The sequence below is a fragment of the Amphibalanus amphitrite genome, unplaced genomic scaffold (assembly GCF_019059575.1).
Source record: "Amphibalanus amphitrite isolate SeventyFive unplaced genomic scaffold, NRLGWU_Aamphi_draft 000966F_arrow, whole genome shotgun sequence".
NCBI lineage: Eukaryota > Metazoa > Arthropoda > Thecostraca > Balanomorpha > Balanidae > Amphibalanus > Amphibalanus amphitrite.
In genome coordinates, this window is record NW_024882460.1 from 246,882 (window position 1) to 267,426 (window position 20,545).

General features: G+C 49.9%; 1 protein-coding gene across 1 annotated transcript in view; it reads left to right on the forward strand.

Moving 5' to 3' along the window:
• LOC122368673 (glutamate receptor ionotropic, NMDA 2B-like) overlaps nucleotides 1-20,175 on the forward strand; it is a gene marked incomplete at its 3' end in the record, with an annotated part of 75,170 nt that extends 54,995 nt beyond the window's left edge. The window contains exons 8-12 of the mRNA XM_043342847.1: nucleotides 6,015-6,111; nucleotides 7,618-7,762; nucleotides 8,853-9,000; nucleotides 9,900-10,095; nucleotides 20,066-20,175. Of these exons, the coding sequence (XP_043198782.1) occupies nucleotides 6,015-6,111; nucleotides 7,618-7,762; nucleotides 8,853-9,000; nucleotides 9,900-10,095; nucleotides 20,066-20,175 (696 nt within the window). The remainder of the gene's footprint in view (nucleotides 1-6,014; nucleotides 6,112-7,617; nucleotides 7,763-8,852; nucleotides 9,001-9,899; nucleotides 10,096-20,065) is intronic.
• Between the last annotated feature and the right edge of the window lie 370 nt (nucleotides 20,176-20,545).

The window sequence follows — 20,545 nt, forward strand, 5'->3', positions numbered from 1 at the left end:
GCGACCCACACCGTCTGCCTGGGATCACAGTCACAGTCACAGTCACAGTCACAGTCACAGCCAGTGACTCCCACACTCACAGTCACAGTCTCCCCGTGGCAGTCACAGTCACAGCGTGTACTTGTTACTGTCGTGTGTCAATACATATTGGTATGTAGGTATTAGTGATGTCAATTACGGAAAATCGGAATACCGATACCAAGCCAAATACCAACCGAAACCACGGGGAAATACCGAAACCAAACCGACTTGGGAAAATGAGGGAAATACCAACTTTTACCGATTTTTTAGCCTCTTATACATTAGTGAGGGTTCATGATACCAACAAAATACCGAACAGATTACGAGTCAAATACCAAATACGAAGTTGGTATCGGTTTGGTATCGGTATACCAAAAAGTTGGTATCCGATTGACATCTCTAGTAGGTATGTACAGGTCTCGCGGGTTTTAGCGGTAGGTTTTGCACCTAGAAAATTTAGTGTACTTCAGGCTATATCTTCGTCGTCTTAAGCTTTTAAGTGTTGAAGATGCGATCGACTTGTTGGGTAACAAGCCGGCCATGATCGTGTAAAATGGCTTCATCGTAGATCGATTAGTTTCTGAGATATAACCGGAAATGTAAAAGTGCAAAACCTACCGCTTAATCTCGCGAAACCTGTACATCTCCCTTGCGATTTACCATGCGGTATCCTGATACCGATTCTACAGTGTCTCGTATAATTAAATAAGGAGCGTCTATGGTATCGTGCTCCGGCCGGCCTGACCCGGTGCCGCCCCCCCCCCCCCTCCGTCCCAGCCTGCCCCAGAGTCCTTCCGTACCAGATCAGTCGGCTAACGAGGGGCAATCAGAGCCTGAAAAAGGCCGGGCAGAGCCCGGAGGCGAGTGCAGACCTTCCCGGCGCCGCGCCGGGGCCGGCCCCACAGCCGGCAGCGCTTCTCAGGGCACGGGGGATGGAGGGTTTGATGTGGACCTGAGCACGGCTCGTTGGAAATCAGATGTACGATCGAAAGACGATGCTATCGACAACATGGTATGGTATACTTAATAATAACTTATCGAAACTATTCATCCCCTACCGTGATGCGGTAATACTTTTTTTGTTTTCTTTAGATATTAGAAAAGGGTTATTATTCGTATGTACTTAATTGCAATCGTATGCGTAATATATATTTTTTGTCACAGTGCAGTAATTTCATAACTCTAATACGTTTGTGGGCTCGACCGGGAATGCTGATTAATGACACGTGAGCATCGAATTTGCTCTGCACGATAAATGGCGTGTACGTAAGTACCTGCCGCTTCTGGTCGAGCCTCGACCGGCGCTCGGACCGCCACCTGCACATCGGCTCGGGTCCACAGACTGAGACCACCACATATACACTTACCAAATTCAGCCCACCCGACCCGGGCCGCGGTAACGGCGAGCAGGGACCCCCGCGCGGCGCCGGGGCCTGGCGTCAGCACCAAGGACCCACCAGAGGGCGGCGTCAGCACCAAGGGGCAAGGGCCCACCCAGAGGGCGGCGTCAGCACCAAAGGCCCAATGAAGAGGGCGGTGTCAGAGGGCCACCAGAGGGCGGTGTCAGAGGGCCCACCAGAGGGCGGCGTCAGAGGGCCCACCAGAGGGCGGCGTCAGAGGCCCCACCAGAGGGCGGCGTCAGAGGCCCCACCAGAGGGCGGCGTCAGAGGCCCCACCAGAGGGCGGCGTCAGAGGCCCCACCAGAGGGCGGAGGGCGGTGTCAGAGGGCCCCAGAGGGCGGAGGGCGGCGTCAGAGGGCCCCAGAGGGCGGAAGGCGGCGTCAGAGGGCGGCGGAAAGTTGTCACATCGCCACCTGCGAGCCTCGAGCTGGGCGGCGCAACTTGGCACACCCACTAACTATCCTAATGCGGCAACTTTGCCCGAACCTGGGCGAATAGTTATGCAATGAAAGCAGCCCGAGAGAATGAATGCAGCGAACTTCCTGAAAATGTGAGACAGTCGACGGTCTTTTGTTTTATATTTATATGCCCGGAACGGCCACCTTGGGTACCCATATATCAGCACTCGACCACTCGTATTTGCGCTTGGATCCTTCGGATTTGTCAACTATAAAGAGTCACATTAAATTAAATTTTATGTCTGAAAGCGTTTGCTTAACCCGCGCCCCGCTGGGCTATTCAGCCATACGCGCCCTGCTGGGGGGGGGGGGGGGGCAGATTCTGCCCCCCTGTCTAACTTCCGAACCGATGGTCGTAGAAAGACGGGGAAAACGGCAATCGAAAGCTCTCAACAAGGTGGATCTTAAGAGCCCAAATTTTTTTGCTTAAGTAGGTCAGAGGTCAGGTCAAGGTCAGGTCAAGGGTACAAAATGCAAGTTTCTACAGTATCGGCCTTGCACCGTAGTTGCCGAAGAATGCACTGAGACTGATTGCCCAAAACGTGTTCTTAGACTATCAAGACAATATTCGTTGCATACAATGTCATTCAAAGGTCAAGGTCAAGGTCAGGTCAGGTCAGGTCAGGTCAGGACACCAAAAACAAAATATAGAAAAGGACATGTGCGACACATGTTTTATTGGTCATTTTACTCATAGAATGCAATAGGCACACTCAATAAGTGATATGGACCACCTCTGGATGAATTTCAGGTCGAGGTCAGGTCAAGGTCAGGTCAAGTGAGGTCAAATTTTGAAGTTGGTTGTTAAGGCCTAAAAAATTGTCTATCTGATGCAGTTTTTCACGGCGAATCGAATGGTGCTATTTTTGTTTCCGTACGAGGTCTAAAACTTCCAAAAATATCATTTTTGAAAATTGTTGTGTGTCATGACGTCATAAAATTTTGAATAACTCCCACATTTTTGAACCGATTCTTCTAAAAAATTGGTATGTAGGTGCACATAGACCAGTTCTCTGACATATATTCCGGTTTTTCGATACACTCAAAATTTTGGATTTTATAACTATTTTCCCAAAAAAGTCAGTTTTTGAAGGAAAAAAAAATGGCCAAAATCCAAAATTTTCAAAAAACCGAGATAGCCATTTGATAGACAAAGTAGAATCACGTATAACCTTTTTTTGTTACGTCTTGATTCCTTTAAAAATGAAGATGTTAGCGGCGTTTGAAATTTTGCCGTTTTTAAAGGGAGATTATGACCTTTTTCCACAAAATCTGAGTTAGGACCATTTTCTGACAAAACACAACAAGTTATAATGTAAATTAAAACCATTTTGCTCAATTCGGTACCTTGCCGCAAATATCTCAACTTGAAGTCACGTTAGCGGGGAGCGCTGAAAATGACCGTTGAATAAGTACTTACATCACTTTTTGGTACTTGCATGTAATTTTGTAAAATGAGCGTATTCATTACATTTGATCTTCATCACATCTAGTTAGTTAATGGTCGTCTATAGTGCCTTCAAAAGATATTCATGGTTTGGGGGTGGTTTATGTCTAAATTTACGCAACTATTTTTCCTGTTCATCATCTGTCGCCATATGCTGCTATTTTAGTAGCAACGACTCAATTTTGAATCGGTCCCGCCGACTGCACAATAAAAGAAGATAGATACAACACTTTTGCGGCATCACTGAAAAACTTATGCAGTACTGTTATCAAAATTCTCATAACACCGTTCGACAAACCTGAAGTCTTTTTGAAATAAATATGCTTGTATTTTTCGCTTCAGGCTCTGAGGCCAAAATAATGAATTTCGTAGTCGCAATCGCAAGATTTGGCTGCGTTTCTGGCGCATGCCATTCATTTGTGGCGCAAAATAATACTTGGAAACAAAGAAGAGTAGGCACTATGTACCCCCGAATTAGAATCTAATTAATTCTAAACCGAATTAACTCTAATTCAAATTAGAATCCTTACAACCAAGCAACGACAAGGCGATAACATAAACAAAAACCCAAGCGTCGCTGTTTGAAACAAAAGCGCCATATACTGCGACTTTTTTATAGAGAAGGACAACGCATTTCGGTGGGTGTTACAAGTACTGCAAGTACTGCTTCTTTTTTGCAAAAATAAAAACCTTTTTCACATACGAAAATGTGCTAGAAAATTTTCATATTTTATAGAAACTACAGTAGAAATAGTATAGATGTCGAGTAATTTTTATTTAAGAAAAAAGAAAGCTCATTATCTCCCTTTAAGGCGAAAATTGCGAACATTACGTCACTAAAACGTCAATTTCTCAAAAAATTTTTGACGGATTTCGCTCCAATTTTCAGGGAACGTGTCACATTGATGTATAATAAGGTACTGAAAGTTTGACGTCGCTGGCGTAACGCGTTTAGATATTAGGTATTGGCGAAAAACGGGAGGGGGGCAGATTCTGCCCCTCCCCCCCCCAGCGGGGCGCGGGTTAAGGCTCCTGATAATTAGTTTATTTATGAAAGAAAACTGCAGCTTCATAATATCAAAGACATTTTCAAGAATGACTGAAACAATTTCGGGCAAAACCTATCATAAGCCACCAGTGGACTCAGGAAGACCTGCCAAATCGAATGATATGTGATATGACTTCCTTTGACCAGCTTCGTGACCTGAGGGGCTCTGACCTGACTCCTAAAGTTTACCTGACCTGACTCCTAAAGTTAACCTCACCCGAACAAAAAGTATTGGGATAAAGTTTAAGTATTATATAAATGTTCAAATAAAATAAATGAATAAATAAATGAATAAATAGATAGATAGATAAACATATAACATAAATAAAATGAAATAAAGTATTCGACGCGCCTGAGCTTATAGGTGAACACGATGATGCCAAAATCGCGTCCCTGCCAACATTTAGGTAATAGTGATTGGTGAGGTCACGTGACCGACCTGGCCTCATGTGACGTTAAGGAAACATCCGAGATATAAAAGTTGTAAGACTTTTGGAGGATACTACATATGTCCTTAAAGTTTCAGCTCCCTGTGAAAGCTCTTCTGGCATTAAGGGCGTTGCAAAGTTGCGGCATTCTAGGACCGTGCAGAGTTTCAGTAATGCCCCTGTGGACGGCGAGGTCCATCTTACGAGCTATCGCGAAAAGCTCTATGGGGGACACCCCCTGGGCCGGCGAGGGTTCAATCAATGGCCCTGTCTGACAATGGTTGGCCTGGCACCAGCGGCACCTGAGCCGCCTCCGTGCGACACTGCTCTCCACCCAGCGTGGGACAGCTTCAATGCCATAATTCTTGTCCGCACAGCTTCTGAAATTAAAAGCCTTTTGAGAGCAAAGTTAGTTGGCCGATGAAGTTTCTCAGAAATATTGTTCACGCACTGCTGGACTGATTGTGACCCCCGTCAGCTGAGATGCAGTGTACCACAGCCCGGTATTGGCGGTATCACAGCCCGGTATCGGCGGTATCACAGCCCGGTATCGGCGGTATCACAGCCCGGTATCGGCGGTATCACAACCCGGTATCGGCGGTATCACAGCCCGGTATCGGCGGTATCACAGCCCGGTATCGGCGGTACCACAGCCCGGTATCGGCGGTATCACAGCCCGGTATCGGCGGTACCACAGCCCGGTATCGGCGGTATCACAGCCCGGTATCGGCGGTACCACAGCCCGGTATCGGCGGTACCACAGCCCGGTATCGGCGGTATCACAGCCCGGTATCGCCGGTATCATAGCCCGGTATCGGCGGTATCACAGCCCGGTATCGGCGGTATCACAGCCCGGTATCGGCGGTATCACAGCCCGGTATCGGCGGTATCACAGCCCGGTATCGGCGGTATCACAGCCCGGTATCGGCGGTACCACAGCCTGGTGCGAGGTGTATCTCAGTAGTCACTGCAGTGGCTGCAGTAGCACAGCCCGGGATCGGTGGTATCACAGACCCGTGTATCACCGCATCACAGCTCGCTCTCTCGCAGTATCACAGCCCGGTATCTCATCCCGCTCTTCCTCCGCCCTGGGGTATCACCGTATCACAGCCCTGTGTATTACAGTATTGCAGCTCCCTGTCCCGGTGTCGGCAGTACCACAGCCCGGTATCACAGCCCGGTATCACAGCCCGGTCGCCCCGGTGTCGGCAGATCGGCACGTGGCGCTCCTGGGGCGGCAGTCAGGGACAGGGCGACCTGGACATCAAGGACATCGTCTGGCCCGGCTACTCGCATCTGCCGCCGGAAGGTGAGACACGCTGACCTTCCCTCACACATCCCACTGAGGTGATACCTTACCAAACCTCACACATCACACTGAGGTGATGCCTTACCAACCCTCACACATCACACAGAGGTGATATCTTACCAAACCTCACACATCACACTGAGGTGATATCTTACCAAACCTCACATATCCCACTGAGGTGGGATTTAGTACTGAGTAACACTGAGTACCAGCCCGACCCCCACCAAACACGATTTGGCAGCACTGTAATGACGCCTGCTGGGCGTGAAGTTTTCCCTTCACCATAGGGTTTACACACAAACTGGTCAAAGTTTGAGCCAGGATATAGTAGTCTAAAAATGCAAAAAACGAACAAATTTTGGCATCAATAGATTCAGCATTTCATCGTGTGCATCAAACCGTCCATCATTTGGCCTCAAAGGAGGTAAAAATTGTTCAAAATCGAAGTTGAAAAGATGCTTTCTGAGCACATAATCTGGTAGCAATCACGTGACCTGCTATAAGCAGCTTATCGATAATTTACAAACATAATTGTTAATATGCTGCTTTAAACAACATTAAACATACATTTTGAGCTTTCAGTACTTTAAATAAGGTCAAAACATCGCAAAACACAAAAGTTAATACAATAGTCACGTGGGTGTCAGGAAATGTCACAGGTGCGTCAAATTTGTGACTGGGGCTTTACTTTCAAACATCGGATCTACCTGTTTCTTATAGGTATCTTGTACCAGCCCGCACACACACAGAGGTGGGACTTGCCTAGCCTTACCTATCACCAAAATGCGGGGTTTACTTATACTCGTACATATATCACCCAGAGCGGAGAATAAGTAACTCAATTTTAAGCAATCAGCTGTGCTACGATCTTTGCCAAATGTTTCATGTGTACGTTCATAGTGTTATTTTGCGAAACTGAGGCGACGCGTCGCTCTTGTGGGCGGTGTTGTCCATCGATTTCGTCAATCGCCGGCAGGGACCCCTCCTGATTTCGCCGTCTGCCCGCCGGGCGATTGGCCTAACTCAGTTAATTAGTGGGCCGACGGAGGCGGAGGCGGCTGAGACTGCACGAGCCGCCGTCCCGTGCCGTCCTGAACGCTGTTCGGTCATCTCCTGTCCTGTTCTGTCCTGTCCTGTTCTGTCCTGTTCTGTCCTGTTCTGCTGTCCTGTTCTGTTCTGCAATGTCCCGTACTATTATGACTCTGTTCTGTTCTGTTCTGTTCTGCACTGCTCCATGTTATGTTGTACTATATTTCCTTGTTCTCTCCTATGCTGTATTGCTCTGCCCTGTCCTGCGCTGTTGCATTCAGTGCTGTTCTGCTCGGCGCCCTGCAGGCGTTCCGGAGAAGTTTCCCTGTTGCATTCAGTGCTGTACTGCCCGGCGCCCTGCAGGCGTTCCGGAGAAGTTTCCCTGTTGCATTCAGTGCTGTTCTGCCCGGCGCCCTGCAGGCGTTCCGGAGAAGTTTCCCTGTTGCATTCAGTGCTGTTGTGCCCGGCGCCCTGCAGGCGTTCCGGAGAAGTTTCACCTGCGTGTGGTGTTCATGGAGGACTCTCCGTACGTGATGCTGGACCCGCCCGATCCTGTCACCGGGACGTGCGCCGCCAACAAGGGCGTGCTCTGCCGCGTGGCCAACGAGACGGCGCTGCACGGGTACGTGCACCCAGGTCACCACCCCGGGTCGCCGTATGCTAATTGTCTAATGTCGCCGTAAACTGATTATCATTTGACGCGTCTGGATAAGTGAAACACGATGCAAGTACAATAGTATCGATATATGTTCTGTTATATATGTATATTAGTATCGATATCATTCAACCTTACCTGTGGCCTTATTGGACTAAAAAAAAAATCAAAACAAATTTGATATCAATACCTACCAGACATTTTTAGCAATGCTCTAGCTCTAGTTAATAGCCCAATATCCAAGGTGTAAAAATGTCAAAATGACCTGAGATGAACACGGATGACCTGGCTTTGAGTTGGCCTGAAATGCACGCACTCGCAAGTATCTGCTTGATATATATATTTTTACGGCCTTTCGAGCGCCACTAATCGCTTATCGCTGCATGGCTCAGCAGTCGAGTCGTCTGGGAGATTTGCGGGAGGTGCGATACCCCTCCCCCGCCCCGGTTCGATATGTGGCGGTCACGCCACCACTGGCTCAGTGCGGGATAAACGCGCCATTTTCCTCCTTTTTCGATATGTATGTACTGCACCCATTGATCATTTACTCCAGTGTACAGCATGGTCAGAAGAATGCATGTTGTGGCATTAGATTGGAATACACTAAAAAGACCACTGTTTAAGGACACTGAGCACTGAGCTGTCTATGCCTCTGTAAGTAATTTATGTGCCTACATATGTACACTAAGCTGTTCCTGCACTCCCAGGGTGAACATGACGGAGGCGCGGGTGTACTGAGCTGTTCCTGCACTCCCAGGGTGAACATGACGGAGGCGCGGGTGTACTGAGCTGTTCCTGCACTCCCAGGGTGAACATGACGGAGGCGCGGGTGTACTGAGCTGTTCCTGCACTCCCAGGGTGAACATGACGGAGGCGCGGGTGTACTGAGCTGTTCCTGCACTCCCAGGGTGAACATGACGGAGGCGCGGGTGTACTGAGCTGTTCCTGCACTCCCAGGGTGAACATGACGGAGGCGCGGGTGTACTGAGCTGTTCCTGCACTCCCAGGGTGAACATGACGGAGGCGCGGGTGTACTGAGCTGTTCCTGCACTCCCAGGGTGAACATGACGGAGGCGCGGGCGGACCCGCGCCTCTTCCGCTGCTGCTCCGGCTTCTGCATTGACTTGCTGGAGAAGTTCGCCGACGACCTGGGCTTCACATACGACCTCTTCAGGAACGAGGACGGCCTCTGGGGCGCTCAGGTGGTGAGTGTGCCGTCCCCCCGGCCACTGGGGCACTCAGGTGGTGAGTGTGCACTGTGGCCCACCCAGGCCTCTGGGGCGCCCAGGGGGTCAGTGTGCCCCGCCCCGGCCTCTGGGGCGCCCAGGGGATCAGTGTGTGGCCCACCCCGGCCTCTGGGGCGCACAGGTGGTGAGTGTGTGGCCCACCCCGGCCTCTGGGGCGCCCAGGGGGTCAGTGCGCCCGGGACGGTATGTAGACTGCAGCCGGCGTCTGTATGTAATTACCGGAGCCGGCCGCCTTCCGCTCAGTGCTCACTGCTCCGTCCTCCGAACGGCAGGGGCAGACGCGGCATCCCTGAGTGGCCTCCGCCTTCCTGCCGCCTTTAATCTGGCCGGTGGCGGCGCCCTGTCATTTCTCTCCCCCCCCCTCCCCTAGTTCCGCCTCCGTGTAGAGAAGCCAGAAGGCCTTTGCCCTTGAGGCCCGGGGCTTCCATCGCAGCATGGACGGCTTAGAAATGAGTCGTCATTGCTTCTTAGAAATGATGGTCTCATGCAGCGCAATTTTAACTAATCGAAAAAGAGGTCCAACTAAACTGAAGTTTCTTGTTGTGGGCTCATATATTTTTTTTTTTGTTACTACAGAAGAAGCTTAGAACTAATGCCTTAAACAAAAAGTATTAAACCGTTCAGGGAGAGTCTCCCACATTTTGACCACACAAAGCACAAAAATAACATCTTGATTTCACGCATCTAATAATGTAAAAATGATATATTACGTCGGTTTTAATCATCAGACAGTTTTGAATCAGGTCTTCATGCCTCCCCCAGGACGAGAAGGGGAGTGTGGTGATTTCCGTTGTTTTCCCATCACGAGGAGGGGAGTGTAGGTACCTAGTGATTTATGTTGCTGTTTTTTGTCGCAGCACGAGGATGGCAAGGTGCGCTGGAACGGCCTGCCGGGCGTGCTCATCAACAAGAAGGCCGACATGGTGATGACGTCGTTCAAGATCAACTCGTACCGTCAGACGGCCGTCGACTTCACCGTGCCCTTCCTGGACACCGGCGTCAGCATCGTGGTCTCCAAACGCACCGGCATCATCTCCCCGACGGCCTTCCTCGGTGGGTGCACACTGCACACCTCCCCTGCGTCTCCCCAGCGTCTCCCCGACTTCTACCCGACAGCTACCCGACATCTCCCCAACACCTCCCCAACACCTCCCCAACACCTCCCCAACGTCTACCCAGCGTCTCCCCGACGTCTACCCGACATCTCCCCGGCACAACCTCCCCGTTATTTCCCCGATGCAGATGGCCCTCCTCGGTGGTGTGCACTGCACGCTCACACCTGCACCCTTGCGTCACCACCACCACCACCCACTGCATCTACTCGCCGGCATCACTATAGCGTCATTTTAACTTGCCTCCTGATTTATCTATTCGGCGAACAAATTTCTCTGAAGTTTAGCTCGGTTTTGTGAAATTGAGGTATGGTTATTTTGTGCGTCGACCTAAATGTTTTCCTCTTATTAATCCAACTGAGGCGGCGCTCAGAATAGCCGGAGAGTGTGTTAATTGTCAACACATACATGCATACATACTTCCCAGTGCCTTCTCCTCTCCACCTCCTACCCCTAACTTTTCCCATAGCGATCTCCACGACCACATTATCATCTTCCCATCATTATCTCCACACCACATCTGCGCCGTGATCTGCCCACGATCTCCCGGTCATCTCTCCATCTCCCCTGGTCCGACCTCGTCACTCAGTGGCACACCGAGTCCCATCTGCTGCCGTTCCGGCCTTCATCTGCTCTGGAGAGGCGGACCAAGCTGTAACATAAAACCGCGGCTCTTCAACCCTGCAGAAGCCAAGGCGACGGCCGACTCTCTACAGTCTGCTCTAAACTGGAGCTCATTTGGTTTAAGCTCTTCTTAATCGGATATGACTGGTGGGCGAGTCTTCTGTGAGGCGTGCGGTTCAGAGAGACCAGTTCCAGGAAAGCGCGCCTGATATAGTGGTTATTCGGTCTAATTTTAGACCAGCGGTCAGCCCCTCCGCTCTGGCGCGGTGGATGCGAGCCCTCTCCGCTCTGTATTCTACAGTCAGCCGTTCCGCGCAGTTCGCTGACCACCGGCGCTGGACACGGAAGTGCAGATGTCCTTTTTGCACGTATCTGGCGAAAATCGGCGGTGTTTTTGCCACCGGCGGCGGGCGGCCGGGCGTGGCAAAACCGCCGGCCGGAGACAGTCGCCGCCGCCGCGCCGAATACAAACGGCCGCGGCCGCTCGCCGGCCCGAATTATTCATGTCCGTCGCTGACGCCGGGTGACGGTCCAAGCTCGGTCCGGCGGGGGAGCCATTCATCAGGGACAGATTTATCGGGCGCCGGTCGGCGGCTGATCAGAGGTCCCCCGACCCGACCCGACTCGGCGGCGGCGCGGCGGCACGACAGGTCCGGCCGGAGACCGAGCGCGGGCCACCGGGCCATCCGTCTATCACAGTCCATCGGTCCATCGGGCCACCGGACTACCGGTCCGGTCCATCACTCTACCCACCCATCGATCATGGCCATCAAGACAGCCCAGATTCAGCCCGGAGTCAGTCCAGATTGGGGACACCTCAGATCAAGGTAAAACTTGCACACAATCGAGGTCATGACATATACCATTCCCAACCCGAGCTATTTGCTGGCAGTTGCACTCCCAGCCGTTTGACCTGCGGAGGTCAGCAAAGGTCACCTGACCCAAAGTTGCATAGTAGTTTGTGGCCTACTCAGAAGAGCTAGTCACTAAAAATGACACCATACGACTCGAGTTCTAAGCTTACTTTCCATTAGTATTCGACCTCTCAGGGCCATCCGATGACTCTGAGAATCCGGGCTGAATCCGGTCTCTGACGCGGGAGAGGTCGCTTATTTGTGCATGCATTTTGTCTTGCCGATGTCAGACAGGGTCACATATCGAGGAGCAGCTTTCACGAAACTTCCTACGGCTTATGCGCTACCCGATGGTGTGCTTTGGTTTGGAATTCGGCCCATCCTTATACTCGAGATCCGCTGTGCAAGCGTACTTTCGACATAACTCATAAATGACCTTAGGTCATCGCATGACCTTGAGAAGTCAAGTGCCAGTGGGAATGTAAGATTAGATACTGGCGAGTGGTTTGGTGTCATTTTTAGCGCTCTAGCCCTACTGGGTGGGCCACAATCTGCTGTGCAAATTTGGGTCAGGTGACCTTTGCTGACCTCCGCAGGTCAAACGGCTGGGAGTGACAGCAAATAGCTCTGGCTGTGGGTTGCGTATGTCACGACCTACATTGTGTGCAAGTTTCAGCTCGACCTGAGGTGTCCCGAATCTGGGCTGAATATCGGCTGTCTTGACGAACATCTTATCGATCCACCGTCTTTCATATCCAGCAGTGGCGCGGACAGAGCTGGGCATTGCGCAACTTCAGTCCGCAACTCCGCAACTCCGCAACTCCGCAACTTGCGGACTACCCTCTTGGTAGCGGAGTTACGGATCGGCTTCCGAGCCCAAAAGAGTTGCGGAGTTGCGAGTTGCGGAAGCGAAAAATTATAAAGCGCAACCGCTACCGCGGGGCCGCCACCGACATACAGGATTGAAGCGAGATACAGGTTCCAGGATAAATTCATTGTGTTTATCTCGTCAATACTAATCAATTGACATGCAACATGACCTTTTTGGGTCAGGTCGTGACCTTGACCTGAGGTCACATTTTCAGTTTGACCTTTCAGCCATCCTGTATATTATTGATGACCTCAAAACGCCTTGGCGCGCCTTGATGAGAGAAGTGCCATGGTGATTGGTGATTAAATTGTTGACCCAGCAGAAGCTATGGCCGTTATGTCAGAAGTTTGCCCCCCCCCCCAAAAAAAAACAACTGGTTTCGGCAATATAGGCTATTTTGGCGATTTTTGGCGCCTAGAGGCCCAACCGTCGACCTGAGGTGGTCAAATCTGGCGCTAAACTCCAGACACTGTACAGGGTGGGGCAGAAAAATTTACCTGTTGAGTTTTACAAATATTTGGGTCCCGAACAAAGATAATCAATCAATATTTGGTACACGTATTCAGTATATGCCAGGAACCATCGGGGCAGCTTGTCCTCCCTATATTAGTGGCCGTGGGCCTCAAAGAAAAGCTAAATGGAAGACAATACCTATTTAAGTAAAAAAAAAAACTCTGTACCTGACTTGACACTTGACAACTCATGTGTGAAAGCTTTAAACGTTTATTCCAGGTTACCAAAAAGGTAGTTCCTTGACTCAGATGAGACGGAATATCTCACTTTTTGCAAATGTTTTCGTTTCGATTTTTCGTTGTAAAGGCCAAGGGGTCAAAAATAAGTGGCCTAAAACCGATGAGAAAACTAGATTTGGGGGTACCCTAGGCTCCGGGAAGGATCAGGTATGCCCCCCATCCCAAATTACCTTCCGCCGCCTCTGATTAGCTGGCAAACGGATCAACTTTGGAGGGCCACCATTTGAGAACAAGGCAATTTTGGAATGAATGGCTTCGGATTAGGGTGTTAGCCACCTGCTTGTATGCTTACGTCGCACTAAATAACTCCGAATAACTCCGAAATTCATAGCCTTAAATAACTAAATAACTCCGAAATTCTGAACAAAAACCCTAATTTTAAGATGTGCTGTGAGCCGTGACTGTTGTATGATTGCACTGTCGTCACTATCATTTTGTCGCATGCATCCACTATGAAACAGACCAATAAATACATTGCCGTTTTTTCGAAAAAAAAACACATTCGACCCCAAGCCCAGTGCTCTGCGTCACTGTTTGGTATGAGAGCCATCAACATACACTCTCGGAATTCGTTTGTTTGGAATTTGTGTTTGTTGTTGTGTTTTTTTAACTTTTTGAGATATATCGATTTTAGTGATGTAACTACATGGCGTTTTTAGTCGAAAAGTGGTAAATGTTTAAAAAATCGCCAAAAATCAGGGTTTGAAGCAAATTGCAAATTAAGGACAACAAAAGACGCAGCTCAACGAGTTCTTTAAAATGGCTATCTCGGATTTTCCATAAAATGCGTTTTTTACCCCTAAAAATTCAAAAAACTATATTTTTTGGAAAACAGCTAATAAAATCCAAAATTTTGGAAATTTCCAAAAAACCGGAATATATGTTGTAGAGCTATATTAGAACATTAGATGCCCCAAATTTCAACTTTCTATCTTGATTTTTGACCCCCAAATTGTAAAAAATAGCTCCAACATGCATAGGGCATGGTGACGTCATAAGCATTTTCGTGAATTAGAGGCACTTTTGAACATCGCATGTGAAAACAAATGGCATCACTAGATTCCTGGGACAAAGCTCGTCTAGAAAAGTGCATTTTTATGTCAAAAATAAAAAGTTGAAAAATTGACCTTTTTTCTTAGCCCTCGTTTAGTTATGTATAGTATAAACGATTTTTTATGCTTTCAATGCACACTTATCACCAGCACAGTGACTTGGGGTCACTTATAACCATTGCCATCGGATTCGGCGTGAAAAATAAGCCATAAAACATGTGTCGCACGCCCATGTAGCAGAAAGTGAAAACCGTGACCTTTCGTGACCTGACCTGACCTTGACCTGTACCTAGTATGACCCCTATACGCACATGGTACCTTCACTAGGCCTTTGAGGTCATTTTTGGTGAGTTTCGAGCAGCAGCTATCGATTCCGCTGTCCGTAAGCCGATTCATGCAAAACCCCAGAATTTGACCTTTGACCTGACCTTGACCCGAAAGTTGACCTCAATCTTAAAATCTTAAGAGTGCTTTGAGAAGGTCTCGTAGAGACCTTTCGAACGCCGCCTCGCGGGGCTCGATACGACCATTGGTTCTCGAGATAACAGGGGGGGGGGGTCGGATCCGACCCCCCCCAGGCTGTCGTGGGTACGGAAATAGCCCAGGCGGTGCCGGGTTAAGGGACGCCACGGGGGCAATGGCCGTGTCAGCGCCTGGACACGACCGATCCGACACATCTCTGAGGGCTCGGCAGCCTCCGCGGCGCGGTGACTGCTGGGCGGCGGCCGGCTCGGGTCGGTGCTGCAGTCACTCCTTGTTCCACCGTCCCAGCCCGCGCCGCGGTCCGCCGCGCCGCGCCGGTGTGGAGTGGCGGGTCCGTCAGAGTCCCAGCCCGCGGCCCGCCCCGCTGTGTGTTTGGCGCCGCGCTGGGACGCCGCTCTCGGCGCGCGGGTCGGGCCCCGGCTGCCATTACGGCGCCGTGATTTGTCTCCCTGTCCGGGCGCGGCGTGCTGTGGCGCGTTAAGGGTGCGTTTCACGCGACCTTTACACCACCTGGCGAGGATCTTGCCGACATAGAGATACGTTTCTAGACCAGTAGATGGCCCTAGCGCTGAACGCCGATTTGTTGTCATAGGACAAGTATCACATTTCTCCTGTCCATCCATCTGTTAGCGCAGAGGGGTTCGACTGCCGGGCCGCCCCTCCCCATCCGCGCCCCGCGAGTTCGGGGAGGAGTGGCACGGGTCCGCCGCGCCGCGCCGGTCAGGCCGGGCGGAAAGGACCAGATGTCAAGCACTCAGTCGAACCACATTGGGCCTAACCCGCGCCGACACACATGGATAGGGAAAGACCGGAATAATGAGAAGGCTAATAAAATGAGGTACAGGAAAGCAGCTTCAGTCACATTCATAGTGTTAGGGAAGTGGGGCATTTTTTGGTCAATCTTGCAAGTTTTTATTTTGTTGCCCGTATAAGCGCTGCGAAACTTGGCATAGCTTATCATGCATCAATTTCTCATCGTGTGTGAAATTGTAGAACCCAGGTCTCAGAAGTTTAGGTCACCCAGCTCAGGCATATCCTAGGTGCTCGAAACTCGGGTTATTGCATGAGCTATCAGAATGAGCTACACTGTATAGTGCCGGACTATCGCATCAGAAGGCACAGAAGAATATGCTTTATAAAACGCTTACAATTTTGTCACCGCATCAGAGCTATAGTAGATGCCCGAGTCCTTTGTAAGTTGCAGTGCACGATGTAATAAGGCCATTGGTAGCTGCAACTTGCATGTCCCGGAATCTTATAACCGCATCCGAACTTAAATCCCCCAAGAAATCGTTCGGGTCGGAGCTTTCGAATTGTATAACAAAACTTCGTCAGCGTGTCGTAATCAGGTTCGGGGGGTATCGGTTGGAAAATTGAGGACGTTTTGCGACCGATGGAACTCCTCGTGATGAGGTGCATCAAAATAGGTACTCTTTTTATGCAAAAGTATCAACTTCGAAATTTGACCTTTTTTACCAGATCTTGACCTAACCTCCACCAGAAAGTAACCTAAGTCCTAAGCCGTCCCTCATGGTCGTCTAACCAAAACCATTGAGTTGGAAATGAAAAATTGGTCACAAAACATGCATCACACGGCCCTAGAAAAGTTGGGTTCACGTGCTGACCCTTGGTGACCTGACCTCTGTGACCTGACCTGGTATCAGTGACGTCTTTTAACAACATCTGTATGTACAAGGCAACCGACGCGTTAACCCGCGCCCTGGTGGTGTCTGTTTATAACGCGACCTGGTGGGGGGGGGGGAGGGGGGGGCTATTTTTTGCCCCCCCCCCCCCTCGTATCTCCGAAACTACTGGACGGATCCGCGAAATTCAAACGGCGTTCGAAAGGCCTGTCAAATTTGTTGAGGGAAACCAAATTTCATTGACCTCGGGGTCACCGATGACGTCACAAGTCAGGTCAAAGATGAAATGTTTCACCGTTCACGGGTCATCTAGGGAATGCGCTATAACACCGAAGAAAACGCATTTTGTCGAGAATCAGCGATAGGGCGTCAGTTGCCTAGTACATATGTTACTATAAGAGGTCACTGACATTATCAGGTCAGGTCACAGTTCAGGTCACCAAGGGTCACGGTCACATGAACCTAACTTTAGGTACTAAGGTTGTGCGATGCATGTTTTATGGCCAATTTTTCATTTCCAACTCTATGGTGTTGGTTATAAGACTATCAGGTACGGCTTAGGTCACTTTCTGGTGAAGGTCAGGTCAAGGTCAGGTCAAAAAAGGTCAAATTTTAAAGTTGATAGTTTTGTATAAAATGGGTATTGATTCGATGCAGCTCGTCACGGGGAGTCTAATGATGGTCTTTGTTTTGCGCTACGGGGTCTAGAATTGCTAAAATTGAGTTTGAAAATTTGACGTCATCAATTTTGAACCGTTTTTTCGCTATAACTTCGCCAAAAAAAGAGGTATCAATCTCAAATTTGGTATGTAGATAGAAAGCGGTAAGGAATATCACATATATTCTGGTTTTTGCGAAATTCAAAAAACGTTTTGGATTTTCGGCTATTATATTCAAGAAATATATTTTTTGATTTTTGGGGGTCAAAATCCAAAAATTTCAAAAATCTGAGATAGCAGTTTAGTAGCCCTGTCAATTTTACAGCGTTTATGTCTTCATCGTTTTTCTGTATTTGCAAAGCTATAGGCCTGACAGCTCTTCCGGCGAAACCCTTTTTTGGGTCGAAAACGGCAGAACATGACGTCACTCTGACGTCATTTCCGGCCAACCTATCATAGTCTTTGGAAACATTTTTGGTCACAATGTGTAAAATTGATGTTCGGGAGGGTACTGAAAGTTTGGTGACGATCAGCGCAGCGGTTCTGGAGATATATGGAAAAGTCTGGAGGAGGGGCAAAAAATAGCCCCCCCACCAGGGCGCGGGTTAATACCCTGCCAGGGCGAGGGTTTTGACATAACAGTCGAACTGTTCTTTGGTCTCACGTCACTTAGGGTCTATGCCTCCATGGAATTGGTAGGTATTGCTGGTTATTTTCATTATTTATGACCAGTACCGACTGCCCAGGTCAGGTCAAATACCTATTGTCAAAACATACCTGTTCGCTGTTCGTAATACCACTGACACAAACTAATTGTGACATCTTTCAAAGTTGTCAGTCTCTCACAAGCTCTTCCCGGCGTACTCCCGATCAAGAGTGAGAGGCGCGTGATAGGAGACGCCGGGCTGGGCGCCGCTCATGGATAGATCGTGGGATGAGTCTCCGTCCTCCGACACGTCTGGTCACGGCGAAACTTAGCAGGGAGGGCTCAGGGCACCTCGACGGCGGCCGAACGCCAGCGGAGCGCCGAAACTAATGGGTGTGACACTGTGTCAACAAACGCCGCTGAGTGACGAGCCGAGGGGACCGTCGAAACGCGCGGGCCATACAGCCAGTGACATCTCTCGGCGATTTTATGAACTAGCTGTGCAATGACTTTCAAATGAATAGAACTGCATAGTGATGCATGCAATGATGATTCAATCTACAGGATTGTGTAGAGAATCGATGTCTTTATGATTCCTAGCAGCCACATTTTTGAAATTGTTGTCGCGGCTTTTATGCAATGCACTGCAAGATGAAAATTGTATCATGCAAAACATGGTACAAAAATTGAAAAAAGGCTTGCTAGGAAATGTTTTCCTTGACTTAGTCAGTCCAAAACTGCAAACATCACAGTCGTACGACAATCCGTTATTGAGTTCTATTCGTTTGAAATTTTGATTTTGCAATATGTTTGTCCCAATTGCTCAGTATATGTGGATTGCAGAACAACGGTTACCACTCTGTGATGACGAGGTTAACGTCCTTCATAACATATCAAAAAACGAAGGCAATCGAAGCAACGATGCTCTAGATATTTACGAAAAACGTTTCTCATAGCGTTACGCGTGAAACGCACCCTTAATGAGCGGCGCGGGAGGCGGCTCAATGCCGGCCCGGCCCGGCGCGGCGGCTCAATGGACGCCGGCGGCTCACACGGGCCGGGCCGCCAAGCGCCGAGCAGCGCCGCCGCTGGCCGCCCTCAATGGTCACACTTTAATGAACAGCGTGCTGAGCGGCACTGAATAACGGCGCTCAATAACGGCATCATACAGCCGTCAGCCGGGCTTAGTGCGTTCCTGAGGGGGCTGGGTGCCAGCACTCACCGGTTTTCACGATTGCTCAGAACGATAGAAGTAGAGTACTGAGCTTAATGTCAGCTCGGTTTGCTTAAGGCCGGACATTTGGCAGAGGTACAGTTTTAGGTCAGCTCAGGTCACAAAGCCACCAATGGGTCAACCAATGTCCTGGGAACTGAAAATTTTAAGGTTATTGAAGATATTGGAGTGAAATAATCTTCATACGTCTTGATTTTGTTCGTAGCATGGCAGGATAGTAAACAAAAACATGCATCGAGGATACTTGTCACTGGGCATCACGAGTGTATCACAAGTCCAGTCCACAGTAGAACGGTGAAGACACCATACAAAAAAGGAGACGGCAGGTCAGTCAGTTCAGGGCTCCTGCCAAACATGAGTCTCTCAAAAGCGTGATGACGGCCGGCCGCGCATACTGAGGATGCTCCATACATTGTACGACAGAGAGATCCCGTTCTGAAATACATATTTCGTGCGTGACGTGACTGCATCCCCGCTGGCTTTTTACCGGGGCTCTCGGGGGCAAACCCGGTGAGATTGGGATCAGCAGCGCTCAATCAGTTTGCTGAAAATCGCTGGGCTGGCGTTGGATAAATGCACTGAATCGTGTCGCGTCTGAGGATGGTTTCACTGACATAATGCGAGGACGTACGGAAAATGTCTCCATTCATTCATATTGTGACTTGGTGCATATCGCGGACAGAAATGACACTGCGATGACGAGGTACTCTGCTACTCTAAATGACTGTGAATAAACTTTTGACATAAATGCCGCTAAAAGTGCGCTTATTTCGTCGTACTTAGTTATGCTTGTATTCGGGACTGGCGAAGTTATTTGATTCTACTCTTTTTTCGGAGCCCTGTGACCTGACTTGTCCGGGCTGTCCCCGCCTGACCGCGGCCTGTGACCTGACCTGTCCCCGTCTGACCGCGGCCTGTGACCTGCCCTGTCCCCGTCTGACCGCGCTGTGACCTGACCTGTCCCCGTCTGACCGCGGCCTGTGACCTGACCTGTCCCCGTCTGACCGCGGCCTGTGACCTGACCTGTCCCCGTCTGACCGCGGCCTGTGACCTGACCTGTCCCCGTCTGACCGCGGCCTGTGCCCGGTTCCAGAGCCGTTTGACACGGCCTCCTGGCTGCTGGTGGCTCTGGTGGCCATCCAGGCGGCCGGCGCTGCCATCTTCATCTTCGAGTGGCTCTCCCCCATCGGATACGACATGAAGGTAACGCCAGTGGCGGACGTGGGGGGGGGGGGGGCAGTACGGCCAGCGGCGGACGTGGACACGGCCGTCCCGCTAGATACCACTTAAAAGGAATATACCACTTTAACATGGAATTATGAACTGGATTAGCAGTTTTGTAGCTTGAGCTGAGACAAGCACAAATCAGGAGATTTTTACGCCCTAACGATCGCCCATAGGCAAAGGTTTCCATTTCTCGTTCCCAAAAGCAGTGGCGGCGGATTCGATTTTGGCGTGGGGGGGCAAGATCCCAGTCGAGATGATGTCATAGGCGGATCCAGAAAGGCGTTTTCGACGCTGTAGGGGACATACCCCCCCAAAAAAAGTGTCCAACATCCAAAAACTCCTCGGA